At 41.7% G+C, this 23,879-nt stretch overlaps 1 protein-coding gene across 1 annotated transcript in view; it reads left to right on the top strand.

Annotated features, from left to right (window-relative positions):
* Positions 1 to 23,879, top strand: part of RARB (retinoic acid receptor beta) — a 609,455-nt gene that overhangs the window by 582,626 nt on the left and 2,950 nt on the right. The window contains exons 5-6 of the mRNA XM_007936376.2: positions 9,459 to 9,635; positions 23,193 to 23,397. Coding sequence (XP_007934567.1) covers positions 9,459 to 9,635; positions 23,193 to 23,397 — 382 coding nt within the window. The remainder of the gene's footprint in view (positions 1 to 9,458; positions 9,636 to 23,192; positions 23,398 to 23,879) is intronic.

The following is a 23,879-nucleotide window of genomic DNA, read 5'->3' as shown; positions in this document are numbered from 1 at the left end:
GGAGAAAATTATAAATCATAGGGTAACCTCAGACAGTTGGTGAAAGGGATGGAGGGAGGAAGCATGTCTGGCCTTGGAGGAATAGACCTTGGGTTACTGATGGTGATCCTGTCTTCCTCTTGTGGGGTTAGAGGAGGTCAGGAGATGTGGCCTCCTTGCCCTTTTAGCAGATGGTGTACTTAGAGAACTTCCAAATGGAGAAGAAGTCAAGGTGATATCAAGATAGAACAGACTGGGGAAGATAATAATAAATTGCAGGGTAATCTTTGAAAAATTAAATAAGCCCTCTCAAAATAAAAAAGAAGAAAATCATGAAGACTAAAGCAACAGTAAAAAAGGAAGTTATAAAAAAATCTGTAAACAAAATGAACTCAGCATAGAAAAATATATGGAACAAAGAAATATTAGCAACACACATACAACAAAATGAGAGCAGTAAATACATACCTATTGATTATTACACTGAATGTAAATGGATTAAATGCACTAGTTAAGAGACAGAGAGTAGCAAAATGAATAAGAAAACATTACCCAACAGTATACTGTCTGCAGGACTCATACATTGGACACAAAGACAAAAATAAAAGTAAAAATCAAAGGATGGAAAAACATACATTAAGCAAATGGCAACCAAAACAGAGTAGGAATGATAAAGAAAGTTTAGAGAAAATAGACTAAGGCAAAAACTAGCAAAAGAGTCACTGAAGAACATTGTATAATGATTAAAAAAGTCAATACAACAAGAGAATATAACCACAATAAATATCTATGCAGCCAGTGAAAGACCTCAAAATACATGAACTTCAACAGAATTGAAAAGAGAGACAGGCTATTTTACAATAATAGTAGGAGACTAGGAGCTCTGGTAGCATAGTGCCTAAGGCACTTGACTGCTAACCAGAAGGCTGGCGGTTCAAACCCACCAGCCACTCCTCAGAAGAAGGTTGGACAATCCACTTCCATAGTGATACTGCCTCAGAAACCCAAGGAGGGGTCGCTATGAGTCAAGTCTGACTCAACGGCACATAACAATTACAATAATAGTAGGAGACTAGGAGCTCTGGTGGCATAGTGCCTAAGGCATTTGACTGCTAACCAGAAGACTGGTGGTTCAAACCCACCAGCCACTCCTCAGAAGGAAGACTGGGCAATCTATCTCTGTAGAGATACAGCCATGGAAACTCAAGGAGAGGTCGCTATGAGTCAGCTTTGACTTGATGGCAGTGAGTTTGGTTTGGTTTTTTATACACCACTTTTGATGAAGAACAGAACAAGAAAGAAATTCAACAAAGATGCAGAAAATATAAACAACACAATCAGCCAACTAGGCCTCATAGACATACAGAACACTCCACCCAACAATAGCAAAATATGCATTATTTTCCAATGCACAAAGAAGATTATCCAGAATAAACTATATCTTAGGCCACAAAGGAAGCCTCAATAAATTTAAAAGCACCAAAATTCTACAAAGCATCTTCTCAGATCACAATGCAAATTAGAAGTCAACAACAGGAAGATCAAGGAAATCAAGACCAAAACATAGAAACTAAATAACACCCTGCTTTAAAACTACAGGATAATAGAAGAAATAAGAAATTAAATAAAAAATTTCCTTGAATCAAATGAGAATCAAAACACAACATACAAAATATTTGGAGCACAAACAGTGCTCAGAGGACAATTTACAGCAATCAATGCACACATACAAAAAAGAAGCAAAAACTCAAATCAACATCTTAACCCAACATCTGCAACAATTAGAAAAAGAGCAATGATGACAAAAAAAAAAAAACAAAAACAAAAAACTATAGTCTCCAGAAGAAAAGCAATAATAAAGATTTGAGCAAAAATAAATGAAACAGAAAACAAAACAAACAAACACACAAAAAAAATAGAAAGTATCAACAAGACTCTAAATTGATTCCTTGAAAGGATTAATAAAATTGACAGAACATTGCTGAATGTCACAAAGGAAAAAAAAAAAGAGAATATGCAAATAGCACAAATAAGAAATGAAATAAGCAATATCACAACAGAACCAACTGAAATAAAAAGGATAATAACAGAATACTATGAAGAACTATATACCAACAAATTTGAAAAGCTAAAAGAAATGAAGAAATTTCTAGAAACATGCTACCTACCCAAATTAACACAATCTGAGGTAGAAAATTTGAACAGACTCATCAAAAAAGAAGAAAGTGAACAGATCATTAAAAAAAAAAAAAAAAAAGCTCCCAACAAGAATAAAGTCCTGGCCCAATGGCTTCACTGGCAAATACTATGAAATACTCAGATAGGAAATGACACCAATTCTCCTCAAATATTCCAAAACATAGAAAAGGAGGTAATACTCCAAAACTCATTCTATAAAGCAATCATAATTCTGATACCAAAACCACACAAACACCACAAAAAAAAGAAAATTATAGACCAGTATCTCTCATGAACATAGATGTGAACATTCTCAACAATATCCTAGCCAGTAGAATCCAACAATTTATCAAAAACAATAATACATCTTAACCAAGTGGGACACACGGATGGTTCAACCTTAGAAAAATAATCAACGTAATCCATGACACAAATAAAACAAAGGAAAAAACCACACAATCATGTCAATTGATGCAGATAACATATATACTCCTTCTTGATAAAAACCCTCAGCAAAATAGGAACTGAAGGGAAGTCCCTCAACCTAATTAAGGGCATATATATAAAACCAACAGCCAACATTATTCAAATTTGAGAGAGACTAAAAGCATTCCCCTTGTGAACAAGAGCCAGATGACAAGAATGCCTGTTACCACCACTCCTATTCAATATTGTATTGAAAGTCCTAGCCAGAACAATAAGACAAGAATAGGACATAAAAGACATACAAATTGGCAAAGAAGTAAAACTATCTATATTTGCAGATGATAAGATCCTATACATAGAAAATCCCAGAGACTAAACACAAAAACTACTAGAACTAATAGGATTCAGCAGAGTGGAAGGATACAAGATCAGCATACAAAAATTAGTCAGATTTCTCTACTAGAAAAGAGAACTCTGAAAAGGAAACCAATACTACTTAATATAGCAACCTAAAAGATGAGGTACTTAGGAATAAATTTAACCAAAAGACTCAAAAGACCTATATAAAGAAAGCTACAAAACTACTACAAGATACAAAAGAGGCCTACATAAATGGAAGAATATACCATGCTCATGGTTAAGAGAACTTCACATTGTGTTAATGTCAATGCTACCCAAAATGATCTACAGATATAATGTAATCCCAATCCAGATACCATCATCCTTCTTTAAAGAGATAGAAAATAATCACCAACTTTATATGGAAAGGAAAAAGACATTGGATAAATATAGCACTACTACAGAAGAAGAACAAAGTAGGAGATCTCACACTCCCGATCTCACACTCCCCATCCCAAAACTTACTATACTGCCACAGTAGTCAAAACAGCCTGGTACTGGTACAAAGATGGATAAATAGACCGATGCGACAGAATGGAGCACCCAGAAGTAAATCCATCCACCTATGGACAGCTGATCTTTAGCATAGAGACAAAACCCATTAAATGGAGAAAAGATCATTTTTTTAACAAATGGTGCTGGCAAAACTGGATATCCATTTACAGAAAAATGAAACAGTTCCATATTTCTCACCATAAAGAAAAATTAACTCAAGATGGATCAAAGACCTAAGTGTAAAACCTAAAACCATAAAGATCATCAAAGAAAAAGTAGGAGTGAACTTAGAGGCCCTCATACATGGCATAAATACATTATCAAATATAACTAAAAATACGAAAACAGCAGAAGACAAACTAGATGACTGAGACCTCATGAAAATTAAACATACATACACATCAAAAGATTTCAGTAAAAAGAGAACTTACAGACTGGGAAAAAACTTTTGGCATCAATGTATTGGACAAGGGACTAATCTCTAAAATGTATAGAAAATTTTAACACCTCATCAAGGAAAAGACAATCCAATTAAAAAATGGGCAAAGAACATGAACAGACATATCACTAAAGAAGGCACTCAGGTAGCCAACAAACATGAAGAAATACTTGCAGTCATTAGCCATTAAACACAAAAGCCACTGTAGATTCCGACTCATGCTGACCATCTGGGACAGAGTAAAACTACCCTATAGGGTTTCTAAGGCTGTAAATCTTTACAGAAGCAGACTACCTCATCTTTCTCCTGCAGAGCAGCCATTGGTTCAAACCACCAGTTAGCAACCATAGCAGCCAATGTTTAAACCACTATGATACCAGAGCTCCTTCATTAGCCAGATCAAAGTAACAATGAGATAATGCCCCCACATTAATAGCAAAGTTAAAAAAAAAAAAAAAGAAAAGAAAACAACAAATGTTAGCAAGGGTGTGAAGAGACTGGCACCCTCATATAGTGCTGGTAAGAGTATAAAATGGTGCAACCAATGTGGAAGACAGTATAGTGATTCCTTAAAAAGTTGGATATAGAAATGCCCTATGATCCAGCAATCCCATTACTAGGTATATACTCTAGAAAAACAAGAGCCACAATGCAAACAGATATATGCATACCCATGTTTATAGAAGCATTATTCACAATAGCAAAAAGATGGAAACAAGTTCCCATCAGTGGATGAACAGATAAACAAACCATGGTACATACACACAATGGAATACTAAGCAATGTTAAAGAACAACAAATTTGTCAAACACCTCACCACATGGATGATTCTGGGAGACATACTGAGTGAAATTAATCCATCACAAAAGGACAAATATTGTATGAGACCACTACTGTAAAGTCAAGAAAAAGTTTACTCACAGAAAGAAACATTCTTTGAAGGAGGTAGGAGGGGAAAGGAAGTTAAAGCACAAACCAGAGGGTTAGACAACTTGAGGGAAGAGAAAGGTAATGTACAGTGTGGGAGGTCAGCACAAAATGATCAAGGCAAAGGAAGACACTGAGAGGAGCACAAGTATTAAAGGCAGCAAAGGGCAATAGTATTACATGCCCAATCCTGTAATAACAGTAATAACAATCTACGAGTGGATACATGGATGAATAAAGCAAGCTGAACAGGAGTGGGAAGGTGAATGGGACTATACTTGTGAATAAATATAGGTTTGACAGAGGGTATTTCTAGCTGTGTATTTCTATGTGCTACAAATATACCCATGAATATAGTAGAGCATACAGGGGGCAAAGTTATGAAAACCTCTTAACCATAACCAAACACGTTGAGGGAATGAGTTACTGGGCCTGGAGGCTCAGGACCGTAGTCTTGGGGACATCAAAATCAGTTGGCATAACAGTCCACAAAGACAGTGGTAGCTAGGCACCATCTAGTTCTTCTGATCTCACGATGATAGAGGCTGGGGTTCTTGTGGTGCGTTAGTCTTTTGCACAGATTAATTACACATGTCTTTGATTTTCTTCATTCTTCTGTGCTCTGGACACGGAGAAACCAACAGTTTCACCTTAGATGTCAGCTCACAAGCTTTTAAGACCCCAGTCACTACTCAGCAAAGTAGGAAGTAGAACATTGTCTTTGTAGACTGCGTCTTGACAGTTCTTTAGGAGAATGTGAAAGTCTCAGACCTAAACCCTCTTAAGCCATAACTGTGCCTTAGTCAGAATTCTTACAGTTGTAGATGATAGAAACGAAATTCAAACTGACTCAGATTTTTTAAAAATGAGAAAGTGGAAAAAACAACAAAGAAAATAATAGAAAAGAAAAGAAAAATGAATCCTGAAATAGATCAGGTATGGCAGGAACTAGCAGCTCAAACAACACCTTCAAGACTGGACTACTTACTCTTCTCTTTCTCCATCTTTCAGCTCTGCTGTGCTCTGAGTTGGTTTTATTTTCCAGGAGGCCTTTAATACCTGGTAGTTCCTGAAAGCTCTTGGCAACCCCCACTGACAAAGAGCTTCTCTTTCCCAGTTGTTTCATCCAAAGTCTCAATATTGAGCCTCATTGTTTTGCTATGAGTTACCAGTCTTTTCCCGAACCCACCACTGTGGCTGGGAGGAGGGACCATTGATTGGCCTGACCAGAGTCAAGTGTCCTCCCAGCCACTTGAGGGAGTTAGACAGCACCAACGAAATGTCATGGATTAAGATGGGGGTGGGGCAGTTCCCCAAGTTTTTCCAGAGGCAGAAGTGGGGATTGCTGGGAAGGCAGAGATTAAAGATTGTCATTCACCTCCATTCAGATTAGAGATACGAGCACCAGACAGAGCTATGGCCAAGGTCAGAAGATTTCCTGTGGAGATTACAGGAAGGAAATTTTAAAACAAAAAACATTACTGTCTTGGGTATGTTGGAATGTGATGTTGACCAAAAGTTGTGTCCCTCAGTAATTTCTGGCAAGTTCTTAATGGTATTCTATTGCCTGTGTGTCCTTTGAGCATCCTCTGTGACCTGTAACTGTGGAGAGATAGGTTGTGGCTTGTAATGAGTAATGGGGAATAGGCTATATGTGGGACCTTGCTGTTGATGTAACTTCTGCACGTGAGAATGGAGGACAGGAAAGTCATTTCTCTGATATAAAACCTCTTGCAGCACATGGATGTGTATGGGATGCTGGGGGAAGGGGTCTGACAGTGCCAAACCTCCAGAGTATGTCACGTACCATTTCCCTCCTTCCCTCTGTGATCCTACGTACTCCTCACAGTGCCTTTGTGAATCATATCCCCACTCATAGATGGGGAAACTGAGGGTTGGAGATGATTTCACTTATTAGAGGTGAAACCCATCAACCAAGTGGGGAATAGGCCAGGTTTGGAGATCAGGTAGACACAACCCCACTTTGGTTAGGAAGAGAGTGAGGGAGGTAGTAAGGGTAGAAAGGACAAAGTTAAATAAATGAGTGAAGAACAAAATGAGCAGTTGAATGGAGGTAGGAGCTTCAGCCCGTAGGTGGCAGAGATTTAACGCTCTCATTGAAGGGTTGAGAGGAACACTTCCCCTTCATTGGGTTTGTGACTATACAAGAGTAATGGATCCTACAGGAACTTGGTCCTCCGGGGGTCTGATGAGAACTAGAAGGCTGATATTGTCTTCCAATGGAAGCAGCAGTCAAGACATCTGATGACGTATTGCACTGGGCAAATCTGCTGCAAAAGACCTCTTTCAAGTGATAAAGAGCAAAGATGTCTCCTTGAAGACTGAGATGGGCCTAACCCAAGCCATGGTCGCCTCTTATGAATGTGAGAGCTGGACAATGAATAAGGAAGATCAAAGAAGAGGTGATGCTTTTGAGTTGTGGTGCTGGAGAAGAATGCTAAGAATGCCATGATCTGCTGAAAGGACTAACAAATCTGTCCTGGAGGAAGTGCAGCCAGAATGCTCCTTGGAAGCGAGAATGCCCAGACTTTGTCTCATCTACTTTGGACATGTTGTCAGAAGAAACCATTCTCTGGGGAAGAATATCATGCTTGGAGAAGTGGAGGGTCAACAAAGAAGGGGAAGGCCCTCAACAAGATGGATAGACACAGTGGCTGCAACGATGGTTCAGGTGTAGCAAGGATCATGAGGCTGGCACAGGACTAGGCAGTGTTTCATTCTGCTGTGCATAGGGTTTCTGTGAGTTGGAGACAACTTGACAGCACCTAATAACAACAACAATATAAATTATCTTCCAATGGAAGCAGCAGTAGAGATGTATAAAAAGTATAAAATGGTATAATGAAGCCCTGTGATCATTCCATGGCCAATCTTATTTCATTTCTTAATCCTTCCCCCTACACACACACACTCTCTCTCTCTCTCTCTCTCTCTCTCTCTCTACCTGCATTACCTATTATTATGAAGCAAATTCCAAACATCATTTTATCTATAAATAATTTAATGTATTCTAAAAGAAACTTTCACAGAAAAAAAACCCATAATAATGCCATTAGCATTCCTCCTAAAATAAAATTAACAAGGATTCATTGATATCTCAGATTTCCAATTTTCTCATATATATCACAGTTTCTCTATAGTTTGTTTGAATCAGAATTCACATGAAGCCCAAGCATTGTGATTAGGTGATAAGTTCTCTAAATCTTTTTTAAGCCGAGTTTATTGAAGTATAATTTATATAATGTAAAATTAATGTTTTTAAATGAGCAGTTAAATGCATTTGACATACATTTATACATGTATAGTCATGTAACTAACACCTCAGTCAGGGTGTAGAACATTTTCATCACTCCCAAAAGTTCCCACTTGCCCCTTTGTAGTGAGTCCCCTTGCCCTACCTCCCAGCACTTGGAAACTTACGCACTTTCACTATAGTTTTGTCTTTTGAGAATGTCATATAAATGGAGTCAGATGGTATGTAGGCTTTGATGTCTGGCTTCTTTCACTTGGCACAATACTTTTGAGCTTCACCCATGTTGTAGTATGTATCAATGCAGCTTCTTTTTGTAGTTGAATAGCAATCTGTTGCATGGTTGTATCATAATTTATCTATTCACCAGTTAATGAACACTAAGTTTCTTTTAATCTATAGGTTTCTGTTTACACTTCTTTTTTCTCTTTGCAACCTATTTTAAATAATAATAATTATAACAACAACAGATCATTGGTTTATAGAGTTTTCTACACCCTGGATGCTGATGATTGCATCCCCATGGTGGTGGTTATCACATTCTTCTAGCTCCTGAATTTACTGTAGTTACACCTAGAAGCTTGATCTGATTCAGGTTTAATTTGGGGCCAGACTATTTCATAGAGGGGTGAGGTATTTTTCCACTGGGAGGTGCAAATGGCACGTTGCCTCTTTTTAAGATGTTAGTAACCAAGATGAAGCAATCTACTTCCATAAATGTTTACAGCCTTGGAAACCTCATGGCAGTTGCTATGAGTTGGAATTGACTCAGTGACACTGGGTTTGGGTTTTTGGTTTTGTTTCCAGTAACTACTGATGATCGATTGCTAGAGCCATTAATTCATCAGAGTGGCAAAAGGTGTATCCATATTCTATCATTTCCTCTTCAGTTATTAGCTGGAATATTTGCACACAGAGAAACTTTCCCTCATCTGTTACTTGATCCCTGTATGAGGGATCAAGGTGCAAAAGGTTACTGCTGGATTGCTAACCAAAAGGTTGGAGTCTGAGTCCATCTAGAGGTACCTCAGAAGAAGGTGATCTACTTCTGAAAAACCAGTCATTGAAAACCCTACAGAGCACAGTTCTACTCTTGACACACATGGGGTCTCCATGAGTCAGAACTGACTTGACAGCAAGTGATGGTTACCCAGTAGCACAGTAGTACAGGCCTAAAGCTTTGAGCAAATGAAAAAGATGAATCCAAGCTAAAGGCTCAGCCACCCCACCTGGAAGCTTCCTGGTCAAGGCTGGAATTTCTATTAATAGAAAGTGTGTTGAGTTCCTGGCCTGCCGTTGGGGTTCCCAGAACGTAGACCTGATGGTGTTTTCTCTCCCTCTTAGAACTCCAGTGCTGACCATCGAGTCCGTCTGGATCTGGGCCTCTGGGACAAATTTAGTGAACTGGCCACCAAGTGCATTATTAAAATTGTGGAGTTTGCTAAACGTCTTCCGGGCTTCACTGGCTTGACCATCGCAGACCAAATCACCCTGCTGAAGGCTGCCTGCCTGGACATCCTGGTATGTACCATTCCGAACTCAGGGGTAGGAGATGAGGAGGGGAGGAGGGAATGAAGAGATGGGTATGCTTTGAAGATTTCCAGGGGAGCCTCACTTTCTGCCACCTCCTTGGCACGCTGTGTCCTGTCCTGTCTGCTTGAATCTCAGTTCAATTTGCCCAAAAGCTCAGAAACCCCCTAGGGTTGTACAGAACCTTCCTACCCTCTCTGCCCAGTGCAGAAAACCCCTTTACATGATCTTGGGAAATGGGCCAGCCAGGCTCAGCTCACATGCCTTCAGGGATGAGTTAGTTGCTCACAGCACCCGGAGCAACCTTTCCTAATGACCTATTAGAGAGCTCATCTGGCTAATGAGTGGCTGTCCTTTTCCCTGCTGCTCCCACTTGCCCAGCTCCTGGACCTCCCAGAACATTGGTTTCTCCTTCCACAGGACAGCCCCTTAGGTTTTTTAAAAACCCAGCAGGATTTTCCAGGTTAAACCTGCTAGAAGTCCATAATGGTGCCCTGGCCCCACCCCCTGATCTGACATCGCCTCCATCTGTGGCCTAACATTCATCCCTTCCCACTGTGGACATCAGTTTCCTCAACTGTAGAAAGGGGATCCCCAGTACTCCCTAACCCCTGCCATACTTGCACTGTGGCTTCCAGAACCTTAAAGACTAGGGTGGAGGGTGAGACTGCTGTCCACAAACTCACGCTCTGTGGTCCTCTGCTGTCATCCTCTTTCTCCCTGGTGGGGACATCAGGCATGGCTGGGCCTGTTTCCTTGGGTGAGAAAGCACCCCTGAGAAGTGGCAGGAATGTGTCCTGCTTGGGGTGTGAGTACAGAGGTACACGGAGGCTTGGGAGGGGAGGCCAGTCCCAGGATGCATCAGAAATTGTGGAAGGTAAAATTAGCTTTTGTGGTACTTTGTATCATAGATTTTTCTTTTCATTATATTTTTCATAGCTTTGAGTATAAACCATTTTCAAAAACATATATATTCACTATAATTAAACACACACATACACAATTCCTTTGAAAACAAGGCCATGGGGCAATGAGGAGTTTCTGCAGGAACCTGAATGTTTTTGTGTCCTTCCATTTGACCATTAGACCTTAGGAGTCATGGTAATGATTTCTCAGTAACAGACACATACCTGAGGTCCTGAAAGCCTATCCAGTGTTTTTATTTTCTCATAAAATCAGAGGGCCTGGGGTGAACTCAAAAACAAATAAATGAATAAAAATAATCAGAGCAGGCATTAATTCACCACACATCCATACCCTGTTGAGTTTGTAAATTTCAGCTGACCTGAGCCTCACACCACTCAGTGAGGTCAGGGTCTATGGATTCAGCCCATTTTACAGATAAGGAGCTGGCGGCTAGCTGAGTCATAGTCATACAGCACATAAGGGTTAGAGCCAGCTTCAGACCTAAATCTTTGGACTCCAAAGTAATAGAGGAAATACAGATAAAAGAGGATGAGAAGCATAAATGGAAGCCTTCAGCGATAGCAGAGATGTTATTAGAGGTAAGGGAACCAGCCAGACTATCCAAGGTTAATAGAAGCAACTTGGACAAACAAATGAGGATGTTATTAATGAACTATTAAAATAATTAGCAATAATGCCTAGGGTTTTCTAATGCTTTCTTCATAAGTGGTTGAAGTGAATTATTCCTATGCCTCAGAATACCTCAAGAATTATCACCACATGATAAGAGATGCCTTGATGCCCACAGTGACTGAGTGATCTGCTGGGGCCACACAGCCAGTCAGCACCTGTACCTGACAGTGATGTAAAATCCCAAGTCTCACGTATCACACAGCTACCTGGCAGGGCCTGAGCCAACAGCTTTCCCAGCGTTCGGACTCTGACCTTATCTTTCTGCTTTTTTCATAGCCTTCCTTTTGCCTAGCTGCCAGGTAGTGACAGATTGTGATGCCCCTCACCCCCAGTTCTTTGGAAATGCTATAGCACAAGAGGAATGAGATCACTTTAGGAGAGCACCTTGTTTCTGTAAACTGCATGCTCACTGATCAGGGTGCAGTCTACACAAGAGTTAGAACTTCCTTTAAAGATCCCCTTCCTGCCTCCACAGCTGTCTTCCCACATCTCACGTTTATACTGACAGTGCCCATATCAAACCTCACAGTGCTTCTCCGGTTTGTCTGTGCATCCAAGAATCAGCCCTTAGCCCCTCAGTGGAGTCAGCAAGAAAAGGAACCAGTTTCTGCAGCCTTGGTCAAGTCATTTAACCTCTCCAAGCCTCAGTCTCCTTATCTTTAAATAGGAAGCCGAATAAGGCATGAGACAATTTAGTTACTTAAAGAAGGGGGGACTAAAGGCACTAATGGCTGTAAGCACCTAGCATGTCCTTTGTGCTCAGTCAGTGATGTTGAAAGCAATGGCAAGGTTGAGTTAAGTCCATGTGAGTAATGTCAGCTGCCATGTCCAGAGTCAGCAGACTCTCTCAACCATTCCTTCCTGGCCTTACAGGGATAGAACATAGGAGGAGGGTATCAGTTCAATAAGGTACAGAAGGAGGGAATCCCTAGCTAGGGGGAAGGGCAAAGGTTTCTAGTCATATGAGGTTAAATAAGCATATATTGATTTGGACCCAGACAAGAGCTTATTTCCAAGAATTGTAGCAAAGGCAGTTAATCACAAGATCGCAAAAAATGCACAACTTCAAAGAGCATCTTTTGGATGAGAATAGCAATGGCTGAGCTGTTCAGAAGACTCTCCTTATCTGAGCCACTGATGTATGGAGATGGTGAGACAGAGAGACCAGTATAGACAGACCCAAGACACAGGCTGAGGCTATCTCAGCCCCTAGAAAGGAAAGTTGAGGTTGTCTTGAAGGTCATAACCCTGAGTGAGTGCCATGCATTCAAAACCAATAGTTCCCTTGTGTTGTGTGTGGTCTCCTGGCAAGACAAGGCCATTTCTTTCTGATTGCATGCCTGCCTCGGCTGGTGCTGTGATGGGAAGACACAGCCAGGTGCAGTAATGCTGCTGAGGCTCGAGGCAAGAGTTGATTTCTAATCATGAGGTGGGAGCCCCACTGAAATAGGTACAAGGGGAAGAAAAAGCCTTTAACCTGCCTGCTCCTGTTCCCTGCTACCCTCTGGAGGGTTTCCTGTTCCAGTCTTGCTTGGTGGGGCTGGTCTCTGGGCTCCACAGGGACTTGTTGGTGGGAGTTCACAGCCACGCTTCCCTCACAGGGCTGGGGAATGGGGATTCTGAGGTCCATCATGGATTTCATGATTTCTCATAGGGGACAAGTAGCCAAAAGTTCTCTGTTAAGATTGCTAACCTCTTCAAAAACCATTCATTGCAGGTGGAATTTTCCATTTCTTTCCTTACCCAGGAGTTGTAGCATTGTGGTCCTGTTATCAGAGCAAATGTAGGAGGCCCTGAGAGTGGTCCCTTCACCTGAGCTCTGCTGTCATGTTTTCCTTCTTGGTGAATCTCATTTATCCTCTTTTTCATATTTCATTCACCCTTCTCTCTCAACTACCTCTTCTCCACTGCATGTAAGTAGAATTAAGTCTCTCTCAGCCTAAAAGAAAACTCAGAAAAACAAGCAACCCTTGAGTCTGTCTGACCTTACCTTCTGTTCTCTCCCCTCCCTCTGGGTTTCCCTTCCTCCCTTCTTTTTTTCATTCCTTCCACAAATATTCACTGAAGTCCTGATACGTTTTCTGAAGACACTGTACTACCAAACCAGACAAAATCCCTGCCCTCATGGAGCTGACCTTCTACAGGGGAGAAGGAAAATAAATACATAAACAGGTTTGGCAATGTCTTTGCAAATGCTACAAAGAAAAATGGAAGCAGAATGAAAGAACAGAGAAGGACTGAGGTGGGCAGGGGCTGATTTCTGTAGTGCAGTTATGAAAGAAGGTGACCTCTGAAGAGACCTGAACGAAGCAACAGAACAAGTGAAAAATGTATGGGAAAGGTGGATAGTTGTGCCGGTAGGAGGGAGTAGGGTTCCAAGGCCCTGTGGCCTGTTGCAGGACAGTTCCTGCCACGTTTGAGGAAAGAAAGTGTGATATGTGGGGGGAAGGGAAGCACATGATTGACGGGGAGTGGAGGACCTGCGACCAGAGAGAAAGTGGGGCATGAGGTAGAGTAGGGTTATGCAGATTTCCATTTTCAGTGTAATAAGGAGTTGGATTTTGAGCAGAGGTGTGCCGTCATGGTCTGACCTCTATTTTAAGAAGTTCATTCTGCCTTGTCAGTGAAGCACTGAATACATACTGGTTAAAGGAATGAATCTCCTACATACTGACTTGAGCCCTCACTGTGGGCCAGGGGCTGGGATATGATGATGCCCTCCTGGGATTTATAGTTAGCTCTTCAACCCAGCCTAGGCCAGCTCCTAGTTTAACCACAGTATTTGCCCTCCCTACTCTACTCCCCAAAATGCTGCTCCTTGATCTTGCTCCCCTTTTGCCTTGCCCCAGCTATTGTATTGAAGTTGCCAGTGTGAGCTCTGAAGACAGCCTGCCTGAGTTTACAATCTGCCTTTGATGCTTACTAGTTGGGAATTTACCTTGGGAAAATTAGTTCACTTCTCTGAGCCTCAGGTTCCTTATGTTTAAGGTGAAGGTGATAATAGAACCCTCTTTACATGGTCCAGAACAGTGTTTGACACATAATAGGCCTCAGCCACCTTACATCTTATTATTGTTAAGCTTCACCACACCTTACGAGGGGTTTCTGTTATCATCCACATTTTGCAGATGAGACGACCAAGATCTGAGTAGAAGTCAAGGGTCTGTGGGGCTCCCCAGAGGTAGTGTTAAATCTCTGGAAAAAGGAGGAGAAAATTACCTTTACAAAGTGGAGACAGTCGAGCAATTTTCTGATGAGAGGATGACTTGCTTTCCTTAAAGACTGTGATGGAGAACTCAATAATTAGCTATAACTTTTACAATGAAATTAAATCCCATGGGATGTGATGATGGACAATTCACTTGTGATTCAAAAAATAAGATTTTACTATCAGCCTCTGTGGTTAGTGAGGCTACAGTGATGGGCCAGATCCTTGGACCCTCAAGAGGAGGCAAGTGTCCCTTATGCTGGGACCCTGACCTGTGGCTGCCCTGCCTCTGCCAGGGTTGCCCCCACAGAAGAGCCATCTCCCATGTGTGTCAGAACTGGCATCTCAAAAATGGGCCTGGTTGCACTTATTCACGGGGGAGAAGCTGTTGATCTTCCACCCTCACCTGTCACCTCTTGGGACTTCAATCAGTCTCTTTCTGAACCCCCACCCCCTCCTACTGTCACACCTTCCACCTTTCCCCATCCCTTTTCTACCGATTCCAGCTCTTTCTGTTCCTTCGTTCAGGTCTCTTCAGAGGTCACCTGCTTCCCTAACTGCACTACAGAAATCAGCCCCTGCCCACCTCAGTCACTCTCTGTTTTTTCATTTTTCTTTGTAGCACTTATGACATTGCCAAACGTATTTACGTATTTGCTTATTTTCAGAGCCTTTCCATGTTTGGATTATTCCTTCTAGAATACCCTTCCCCTACTTTCCTCCTGACTCACTCCTTCTCATCTCAGCTTAATTCCCCCTCCTTAGAAATGTTCTCCCTGACAAGCTACACAAATCCCACCCTTCACCTGTTTATCTCTCTTGGTGTACTTTATACCTTTTATAATTAGGAATGTGTTTACCAGTGACTTCTACATTGGCCAGCTCTGTGAGATCAAGGGTCATGCCAGGGTTGGTCACTGTGGGGTCTGTCAGCACCTGGCAAAGGTCTAGGCATAGGAGAGGCATTCAATGACTTTGGATGAATGAATGAACAGATGAGCAAGGGAAGTAAAGACTGATCTCAGTCCCAGCATATATACTGCTTTCTGAGTGAAGGGCTTACCAAGCTTCAAGTGCAAGGGTTTTTCCTATGGGACACATAGACCTTCCCTGCTCCTGCCACCCACTGCCCTCACTTCTCCCAAGAAAAACATTCCCCTGCCAGTCACAGCTGTACCTTTCTTCTGGTGACGCAAAAGTGAGTGCCCTGCATGGCTTCAAGACATGATTTGTTGCTACTGAGGCCCTGAGGACCATGTGGCTACATAGGCACTGGGGATCGTTCCCACATGAATCTGCCCCCCTCACCGCACACCCTGGGGATGTAATAGAGACAAGACACCAGGCTGGAGAGGAGTGAGCTCTCCACTTAGAGCCCCACAGCCGGGGTCCCTGCATCAGCATTGCCTCTGGCCACCTTTGCAGTCAGCAGGAAGCCATTTCTCTCTGAGACTCAGTTTACTCATCTGTGAATGTGGAGCAATTACTCTGCCAGTCACCGTGAGACAGTCAGTGGAATGGTTAAGGGGGCTTCCGGAATCTGGAGCCAGACCCCAGGTTCAAATCCTAGCTCTGCCTCTCAGGAGCTATATGATCTCAGAGATGCTTCGTGACCTCTCTGAGTCTTGATGTTCCTGTTGGTAAAATGAGTATAGTATAACTCCTCCCTAATAAGGTTCTTGTATGAAGTAATTGAGTATGAAGTAATTGCCTGTGGAACAGTTAACATAATATCTGACACAGAGTGAGTATTTATTTAAATTGACTCTTATCATCATCAGGAGCACTGGTGACGTAGTGCCTAAGGCATTTGACTGCTAACCAGAAGCCTGGCGGTTGAAACCCACCAACCACTCCTCAGTAGGGAGATTGGTTAATCTCCTTTCAGAGAGACATTGTCTTGGAAACCCAAGGAGGGGTCGCTATGAGTCAGATCCAACTCGATGGCAGTGAGTTTTTATTATCATCATCAGTATTGAGTAGCCCAGATCTTCTTTGTGAACTGTTTAGTACTGAGCTGATAGGAAACAACCCAGCTGTCATTGTGGTAATCTGAAACTATAGTGTCTATCAAGTGCCATGAGCACTTGAAATGTGCAGTTAAGTGTAACAGAAACACTGGACTTGCAAGACCTAGTATTAAAAAGTGTAAAATATCTCCCTAATGATTTTTTATGTAGATTACAAGTAGAGACTAGAGTGCTCACCTAGAAAACAGTAACAATAAAAAGAGACTCCTGCTCCTAGCACCTGTGTAAAGGAAGGGCCAGTAGCAGGTCCTATTGGGAAAAACACTGTTTCCACAGGTTCATCCAAATAGATACTATGTGCCCCTGGTAAAGCAACCACCCAAAGCTCTGTTATTGTTATTATTTAACACTATTTAAATGTTCCCACAAGCACTTGGGGTTAAGTAGTCAAATCAGATCAGGATCTGCCCATAAGATGCCAAATGCAATCAGTGTAAAGGCTGAGAAGGGTGAGCAATTTGAGTGTTCTCCTTTGCCTAAAAACTTAGAAATCCTTGGATGTCCCCTCAGGGGTACAAGGATGAGAGAGATTCTGATGGAGGAAATCCAGTTCACTTATTCAACAAATAGTCATTAACCACCTGCTGTAGAGAGACCTGTTCTAAGTGCTATAGTTACAGCAGAGAGCAAGAGAGATGAAATCTTTTTCTAGGGACTCACACTGCAGAGAGCAGATAGGTCCATAAGCTTAGATAGTGACAAGTGCTATAGAGAAAATAACACAGGGTGATGGTTCATACTATGGAATCTTACACAACTATAGGAAAGTACAAACACATGGGTGAATCTCATGGACATGATACTGATTCAGTAAAAGGCAGACAGAAATGAGAATATAGTGTATGATTTTGTTTATCTAAAGTGTAAGAAAAGGCAAAACTAATCTATAGGATTAGAGATCAAAATAGCAGTTACCTTGGAGAAGGCCTTTCATTGAAAGGGACAAAGGAGCCTTTTGGGTGCTAGAAACACCAGTATTTTGATCTAGATGATGATTGCATGAGTGTACTTTAGGAGAAAATGTATTAATTATACATTTGAGATGTGTGCACAGCTCAAGATAAGCATGTTTTATTACTTACCTATTGCTTTGTAACAAATGACCCCAAAACTAACAAAAGAAATATTATCTCACAATGTTCCTGTGGGTTGGGAATCCGGAAGTGACTAATCGGGGTGGTTCTGGTTTAAGGTCTTATATGAAGCTTTAGTCAAAACATCATCCAGGGCTGCAGTCATCTGAAGGCTTGTCTGGGGCTGAAGGATCCACTTTCAAGGTGGCTTGTCATACACCTGGCAAATTAGTGCTGGATATTGACAGACGGGACTGGTCCAGTCCCTGGAGAAGGATATCATGCTTGGTAAAGTAGAAGGTCAGCAATAAGGAGGAAGACCTTCAATGAGATGGATTGACATAGTGGCTGCACTGATGGAGTCAAGCACAGTGACGATTATAAAGATGATGCAAGACTGGGCAGTGTTTTATTCTGTTGTCCATGGGTCGCTGAGTCAGAATCAACTTGATGACACCTAACAACAACAACAACGTTGATAGAAAAGCTTCTTCATTCCTTGCTACTTGGATGATGCTTCTTGAGGGTCCCCAGAGCAAGTGATTCAAGAGCACAAGCAAAGATGCCACAAAGCCATCTATGACCTTGGGTCAGAAATCGTGCACCGTCACTTTACCATATTCCATTCATTTTAAGTGAGTTATCAAGTCCAGCCCACACTCAAGGGGAGGGGAACTAGGTCTCACTTGTTAAAGGGAGGAGTAACACAAAATTTTTGGACATATTTTAAATGACCACATGTAATATCTCAATTTAAAATTATTTTTTAAAGAGGACAATATGATAGAAAGTAATGAGTTTTGGGGAGGGTGTTCACTGTGTTCTAGGAGGTGACATCTGAGCTGAGTTCTGAATAGACGGAGACAGCCACATGAAGATCTAGAGGAAAGCATTGATGGTGGCCAGAGTAGGAAGTGCAATGCTTTGTAGCAGCAATGAGTTGTTGGAGACTCACAGAGAAGGCAGATAGGTAGTGAGCAAGGGGAGGGGAGAGCAGTTGGAGTTGGCAATGCAAATGGAGACCATAGAGGCCAAAGAAAGATGTTTGGATTTTATTTTAAAGATGACTAGAAGCCATCGGGAGAATTTTAGAAAGGGAGAGATCTCCTCTGATGAATGGTGTGCTCTGGCTGCTATGGATTCTATACCCGGCTGTGAGTGGAAATGAGCAGTTCAGAGGCCCTCAGCAGAGGAGAAGATGGTGGATGGGGTTAGAGTGGACATGATCATAGGAACAAGGAGAAAAGTGGCAAGTCCCTGCCTCTGGCTGTAGCTCCCACAAGCTCGCTTCCTTCCCAGCCACCAGCCTTGGGCAGTGGATTCACTAAGGCACACAGAACTCACATTCTGATCAAACATAGCAAAAAGGTACAGTTGTGTTTGCTGACAGCAAGAGAAGGTTGTCTTTGCCCTGAGAAGGATCAACTTTGACCATCAACAGGAGTTTTGTCTGATCCTACAGGGTCCTCCTTTTGTGAGTCAGCCTTGCCTGGGCTATTTTTTACCCATCTCATGGGACCTGCTAGTTAAGTCTTTCCAGATAAAATGCCCTTCTTTCAAACAAAGGATATTTTAATCCTGGAGAAGAATGTGGTGGTTGCCACTGGCACTTGACTGTAGTGTGACAATGTGAAACTCCTTGGTTTCTGTCCAGAGGCAGGACTGGCCAGAAGCTGGGAGGAGGGTGCTTGTTATATACTAGACCAGTCCTGTTTTGTGGCTTGGGCAGTAGGGGAGGGGGGAGGCTCCCCTGATAGAAGAAGACATTCAGTATTTGTCCATCTACAGTCACATGCTCTTCCTTGCTGGATGCATCATTGATAGTTGGATTTATTTTTGAACTTTCTACAGAGAGAGGCAATGGGATGTAGCTTAGATGCTTCATCAGAATCCAGATATTTTGCAACTTTTGGGGAAGAAAATTCTTCAGAATAGAATAGCTGGAAAGAGATGTTTATGTTCTACAGTTTGGACTTAGATTTCTTTTTATCATTTGTTTGTTTACCCTCCCTTCCTCACCCACCCCTGGTAACCATCAAAGAGTATTTCTTTTTTTGTGTGACACCTTTTTCTCGACTTTTTACAATAAGGGTCTCATACAATATGTATCCTTTTGTGATGACTATTATGGTGAATTGCTTGATTTGGCCCTTCTAGCCACTGTCCTTCATTTTGTGGTGCATTGTAAATCCTATTATCCATGCCTGTTTGGGGTGGTGTGGTGGTTTAAGTTGTGTGTCAACTTGGCTGGGCAGCCGGTAGTAGTCATTCCTTATAATGACTGGCAATAGGCTCTGTGGTGGGATTTGCCGTGAGCAACTGAGTAGCTGCTGATTGTTAAAGCCATCCACTTGGGTTATTTCTGTTGGTGCAGCACAGGTGGGATATATCTTGAGTCCCGCCTTGCTGGAGGGTGTAACTCAAATCACCACACTTAGCTTCTTTGAGGGTATACCTACGAATCTCCTGGGAAGGTTTGCCCTCCTCTTGCTCCATTTCTGCGATTTGGCTTAATGTCATCTCACCCCTGGATTTGGGACAGCAGCCATCATCTGATCTGCTGATCGAAGTTCATCAAGCCTCAAGAATTGGGAGGATCCTCCAGACCTACTTACAGACCTGGGACTTGCCAGCCTGCCAGCCTCCACCACCATTACGTGAGATGATCCTTTGGGTGTCTGAGTTCTGTGAGACCTTAAGCAAAATACAGAACCCTAATATGGGGGAGATTACTGAGAGTAGTAGTTAATGTCTGAAATGATGGAGTGGCACAGTAGTTTCGACATTTGGAACTTCTTTAACCTCCACCTCATGGGGACTGGACTTTTCCTGATCTTTCTAAGAGAAATTGTTCAAGCAACTATCCACATTGAGCATAAATAGCATTTAAGTTTATCCATGTTATGCTTCTCAGGTACATCACTGTTCTTTAATGTTGCATATTATTCCATTGTATGCATGGACCAAACTTTGTTGATCCACTCCTCCACTGATGAGCATTTAGGTTGTTTCCATATTTTGCTATTGTTAATAGTGCTGTGAGGAACATGGATGGGTGTACATATGTCTGTTCATGTCACGGTTCTTATTTCTCTAGGAAATACCTAGTAGTGGGATTGCTGGATCATAAGGTATTTCTGTTTCCAGCTTCTTAAGGAAGTGCCATACAGTTTTCCACAGTGGTTACACCATTTTACAGTCCCCCCAGCAGTGTAGGAGGGTTCTAATCTCTTTACACCCTTCCTAGCATTTGTTGTTTTCTGTTTTTTTGTTTGTTTCTGGAAGTTTGCTGTTAGTGCTGGGGGGTGGGGAGATATCATCTCATTGTTTGTTTTCATTTGTATCTCTCTAATGACTAATGAGGTGGCTCTGGTGGCACCGTGCCTAAGGCATCTGACTGCCTAACCACAAGGCTGTTAGGTCAAACCCACCAGCCACTCCTCGGAAGGAATGTTGGGCAATCTACTTCCGTAGAGACACTGCCTCGGAAACCCAAGGAGGAGTTAATATGAGTCGGATCCAACTTGATGGCAGTGAGTTTGGTTTTTAATGAGTAATTATCCATAGTGCCTAAGATACGTGACTGCTAACCAGAAGGCTGGAGCTTCAAACCCACCAGCCACTCCTCGGAAGGAAGGTTGGGCATTCTACTTCTATAGTGATACTGCCTTGGAAACCCAAGGAGGGGTCACTATGAGTCGGGTCTGAGTCAATGACACATAACAACAAGAACCCCGAGCATTTCTTTTGTGTGTTTATTAGCTGCCTGAATATCTTTGGTGAAGTGTCTGTTCCAATGTCCTCTGCCCATTTTTAAATTGTCTTTGTTAAGATGAAGTTTTCTATAAATAAATTTTAGAGACTAGCCCCTTGCCTGATAATGTTGTTGCTGACAAGTTTTTCCCAGTCTGAGTTCTCTTTTAGCCTTTTGGTGAAATCTTTTGATGTGCATGTCTAGTTTTTAGGAAGTCTCAGCCATCTCCTTTGTCTTCTGGTGTTCGTACATTTTTAGTTATATTCAATAGTGTATTTATGCCCTAAATCAGGGCCCCTATGTTTGTCCCTATGGACTTGATTTTCTAAGGGAGGGGTTTACAACTTGCAGATCATAAATCCTGGTCTTCTTTTACTTCCTAGCAAATCCCAAATCTCTGTCATGATGAGAGGACAGAATTTCATGCATCTTGGTAGAATGTTAAAGCTGCAAAGACTTACTTAGTATCAATTTGGTTCCAAACTAGAAATGTGTCTGCAGGTTTTGAGCCCATAGATACGGAGCATACAAACAACTTGTACCATCAGTGATTAGTGACTCATGACACTCCTTGAATAGGCAGTGTTTCTTGTTTTTCCAGACAGTTGAAGGAACTTGGAGCTAGGGATTGGGAGATCTGTGTCCTAGGCTGAAGCACTGCTGATTGTGTGAACCTGGGTAGCACACTTACCTCTCAGGGTTTTAAAGGGAGTATAAGGGTTACACTCAATAACCTCTAGGTTCTCTTGCTCCTCTGATGTTGCAAACAGCTTCACACTCCCTCAGCTCCCAAGGTGAAGTGAGAAAGTCAGAAGAAAAGACTGGACAGATAGATATCTGAGAGGCACAAATGTCTATGCAGCCAATGTAGATGAATCATTATGAGGTTTGGATATTATTGTATTATCAGGTGTTTTCTAGTTTATTGTGCCATTTGACCACACAGTAGGAACATTAAGAACTTTGAGAACAGTCCAGATTTGGATGTTTTTATCCCATCCCTATGTAAAGTGAAGTTTGTAGAAATTTTTGTTTCTAGCCACTGGCTGTGCCTTCCAGTATACCCGATCAGCTGCCATAAATAACCATGCAGGGTGTATACTGTGCAAAGTATAGACTCCTAACTCAGGAGACAAATGAAGCTGATATCAAATCAATACTGGGCCAGAGGTCACCTAATCTTAGGCTTCTGAGTTTAAATGTTGGCATGAGGGAATGAGGTAGCTTTGGAGTGGTAGTTAAGGGCAGAAAGGGTAGAAAATGGATAGCCTGAATTCAAATCATGCCATCTAATAGTTGTGTGACCTAGGACACACTGTTCAAGTTTGTTTCCTCATATATAAAATGAATAGTAGTGCATCACTTACCCCTTTCACAGATGAGAGACGCTCAAGTCTCTCATCTGTGAAATAAGATAGTTCACTTTACCAAGTTGTCTGAAAGACTGAATACAGGGCATGTGTAACACTTGACGTATAATAAATGGTGGACAGTCTTTTTGTCGATTGTAAGCTCTTTAAAGAAAACTAAATCATCTTTGTAGCCATAGCACCTGGCACAGTGCCTATGACATAAGTAGGTACTCAGTAAATGTTTATTTGAATCAATGATGCATGACTTTTAGCACAGTTCATTCTCAAAATTTCTTGTCTCATAGTCATTACTTCTTACATAATTGTAGCCCCCGTATTTTGACTTCTGTACTTTTTTTAATGAAAGCTGGAGAAGTCATTCAACATCTTAAAGGGGAGGCAGCACACCCCACATCATGTAAGCTTCTTGGAAATCTTCACATTACTTCCTGGCTAGATCTGGTTGATAGTCTTGATAGGCTGGCTGAGATGCTCCATTAAGTATGTTGTTTTATTTTCTTTCTTCTTCCAGATTCTTAGAATTTGCACCAGGTATACCCCAGAACAAGACACCATGACTTTTTCAGATGGCCTTACCTTGAATCGAACTCAGATGCACAATGCTGGATTTGGTCCTCTGACCGACCTTGTATTCACCTTTGCCAACCAGCTCCTGCCTTTGGAAATGGATGACACAGAAACAGGCCTTCTAAGTGCCATCTGCTTAATATGTGGAGGTACCACCTACCTAGAAAGCCCTGTGTTGCTCCATAAAGGAAAAGCTGCAGTTTTAATTTATGCGAAATTCCTCCTGTTTGGGATTATTTTTCATGGGGAAAAATACATGTGACTAAAGCTAGGCATGCTTGCCTGGGTGGTGTATTTTTCTATATTGTTATGACTTAAATTATGGTATTGGGCTCTTTCAGCTCTGAAAGAAATACCAAAATGTTATTTTTAAAAAAGCAGGATTAGACTATTGTAAAATATTGCCTAGGGACATTTGAATGATGATCTGAGGGACCTGAATATACAGTTTGCTAATTTAGTGCCCTGAATACAAGCCACTGGCTTGCTATACAACCTTTCTTCAACCTTTGAATGTATGGGATAAAATAAAGCTTTCTTCTTAGTAGTGACTCGTAAAGGCTCACAGGAGGCTGAATCATAAGTGGTTAAAAAGTAATGGCTTTAATTAAGAGACAGATTTACCTTGCTT

The sequence above is a fragment of the Orycteropus afer genome, unplaced genomic scaffold (genome assembly GCF_000298275.1).
Source record: "Orycteropus afer afer isolate SDZICR_OR568_19922 unplaced genomic scaffold, OryAfe1.0 scaffold00003, whole genome shotgun sequence".
Lineage (NCBI taxonomy): Eukaryota > Metazoa > Chordata > Mammalia > Tubulidentata > Orycteropodidae > Orycteropus > Orycteropus afer.
The sequence above is the reverse complement of the archived record's forward strand: the minus strand, read 5'-3'. Positions and strand labels throughout refer to the sequence as shown.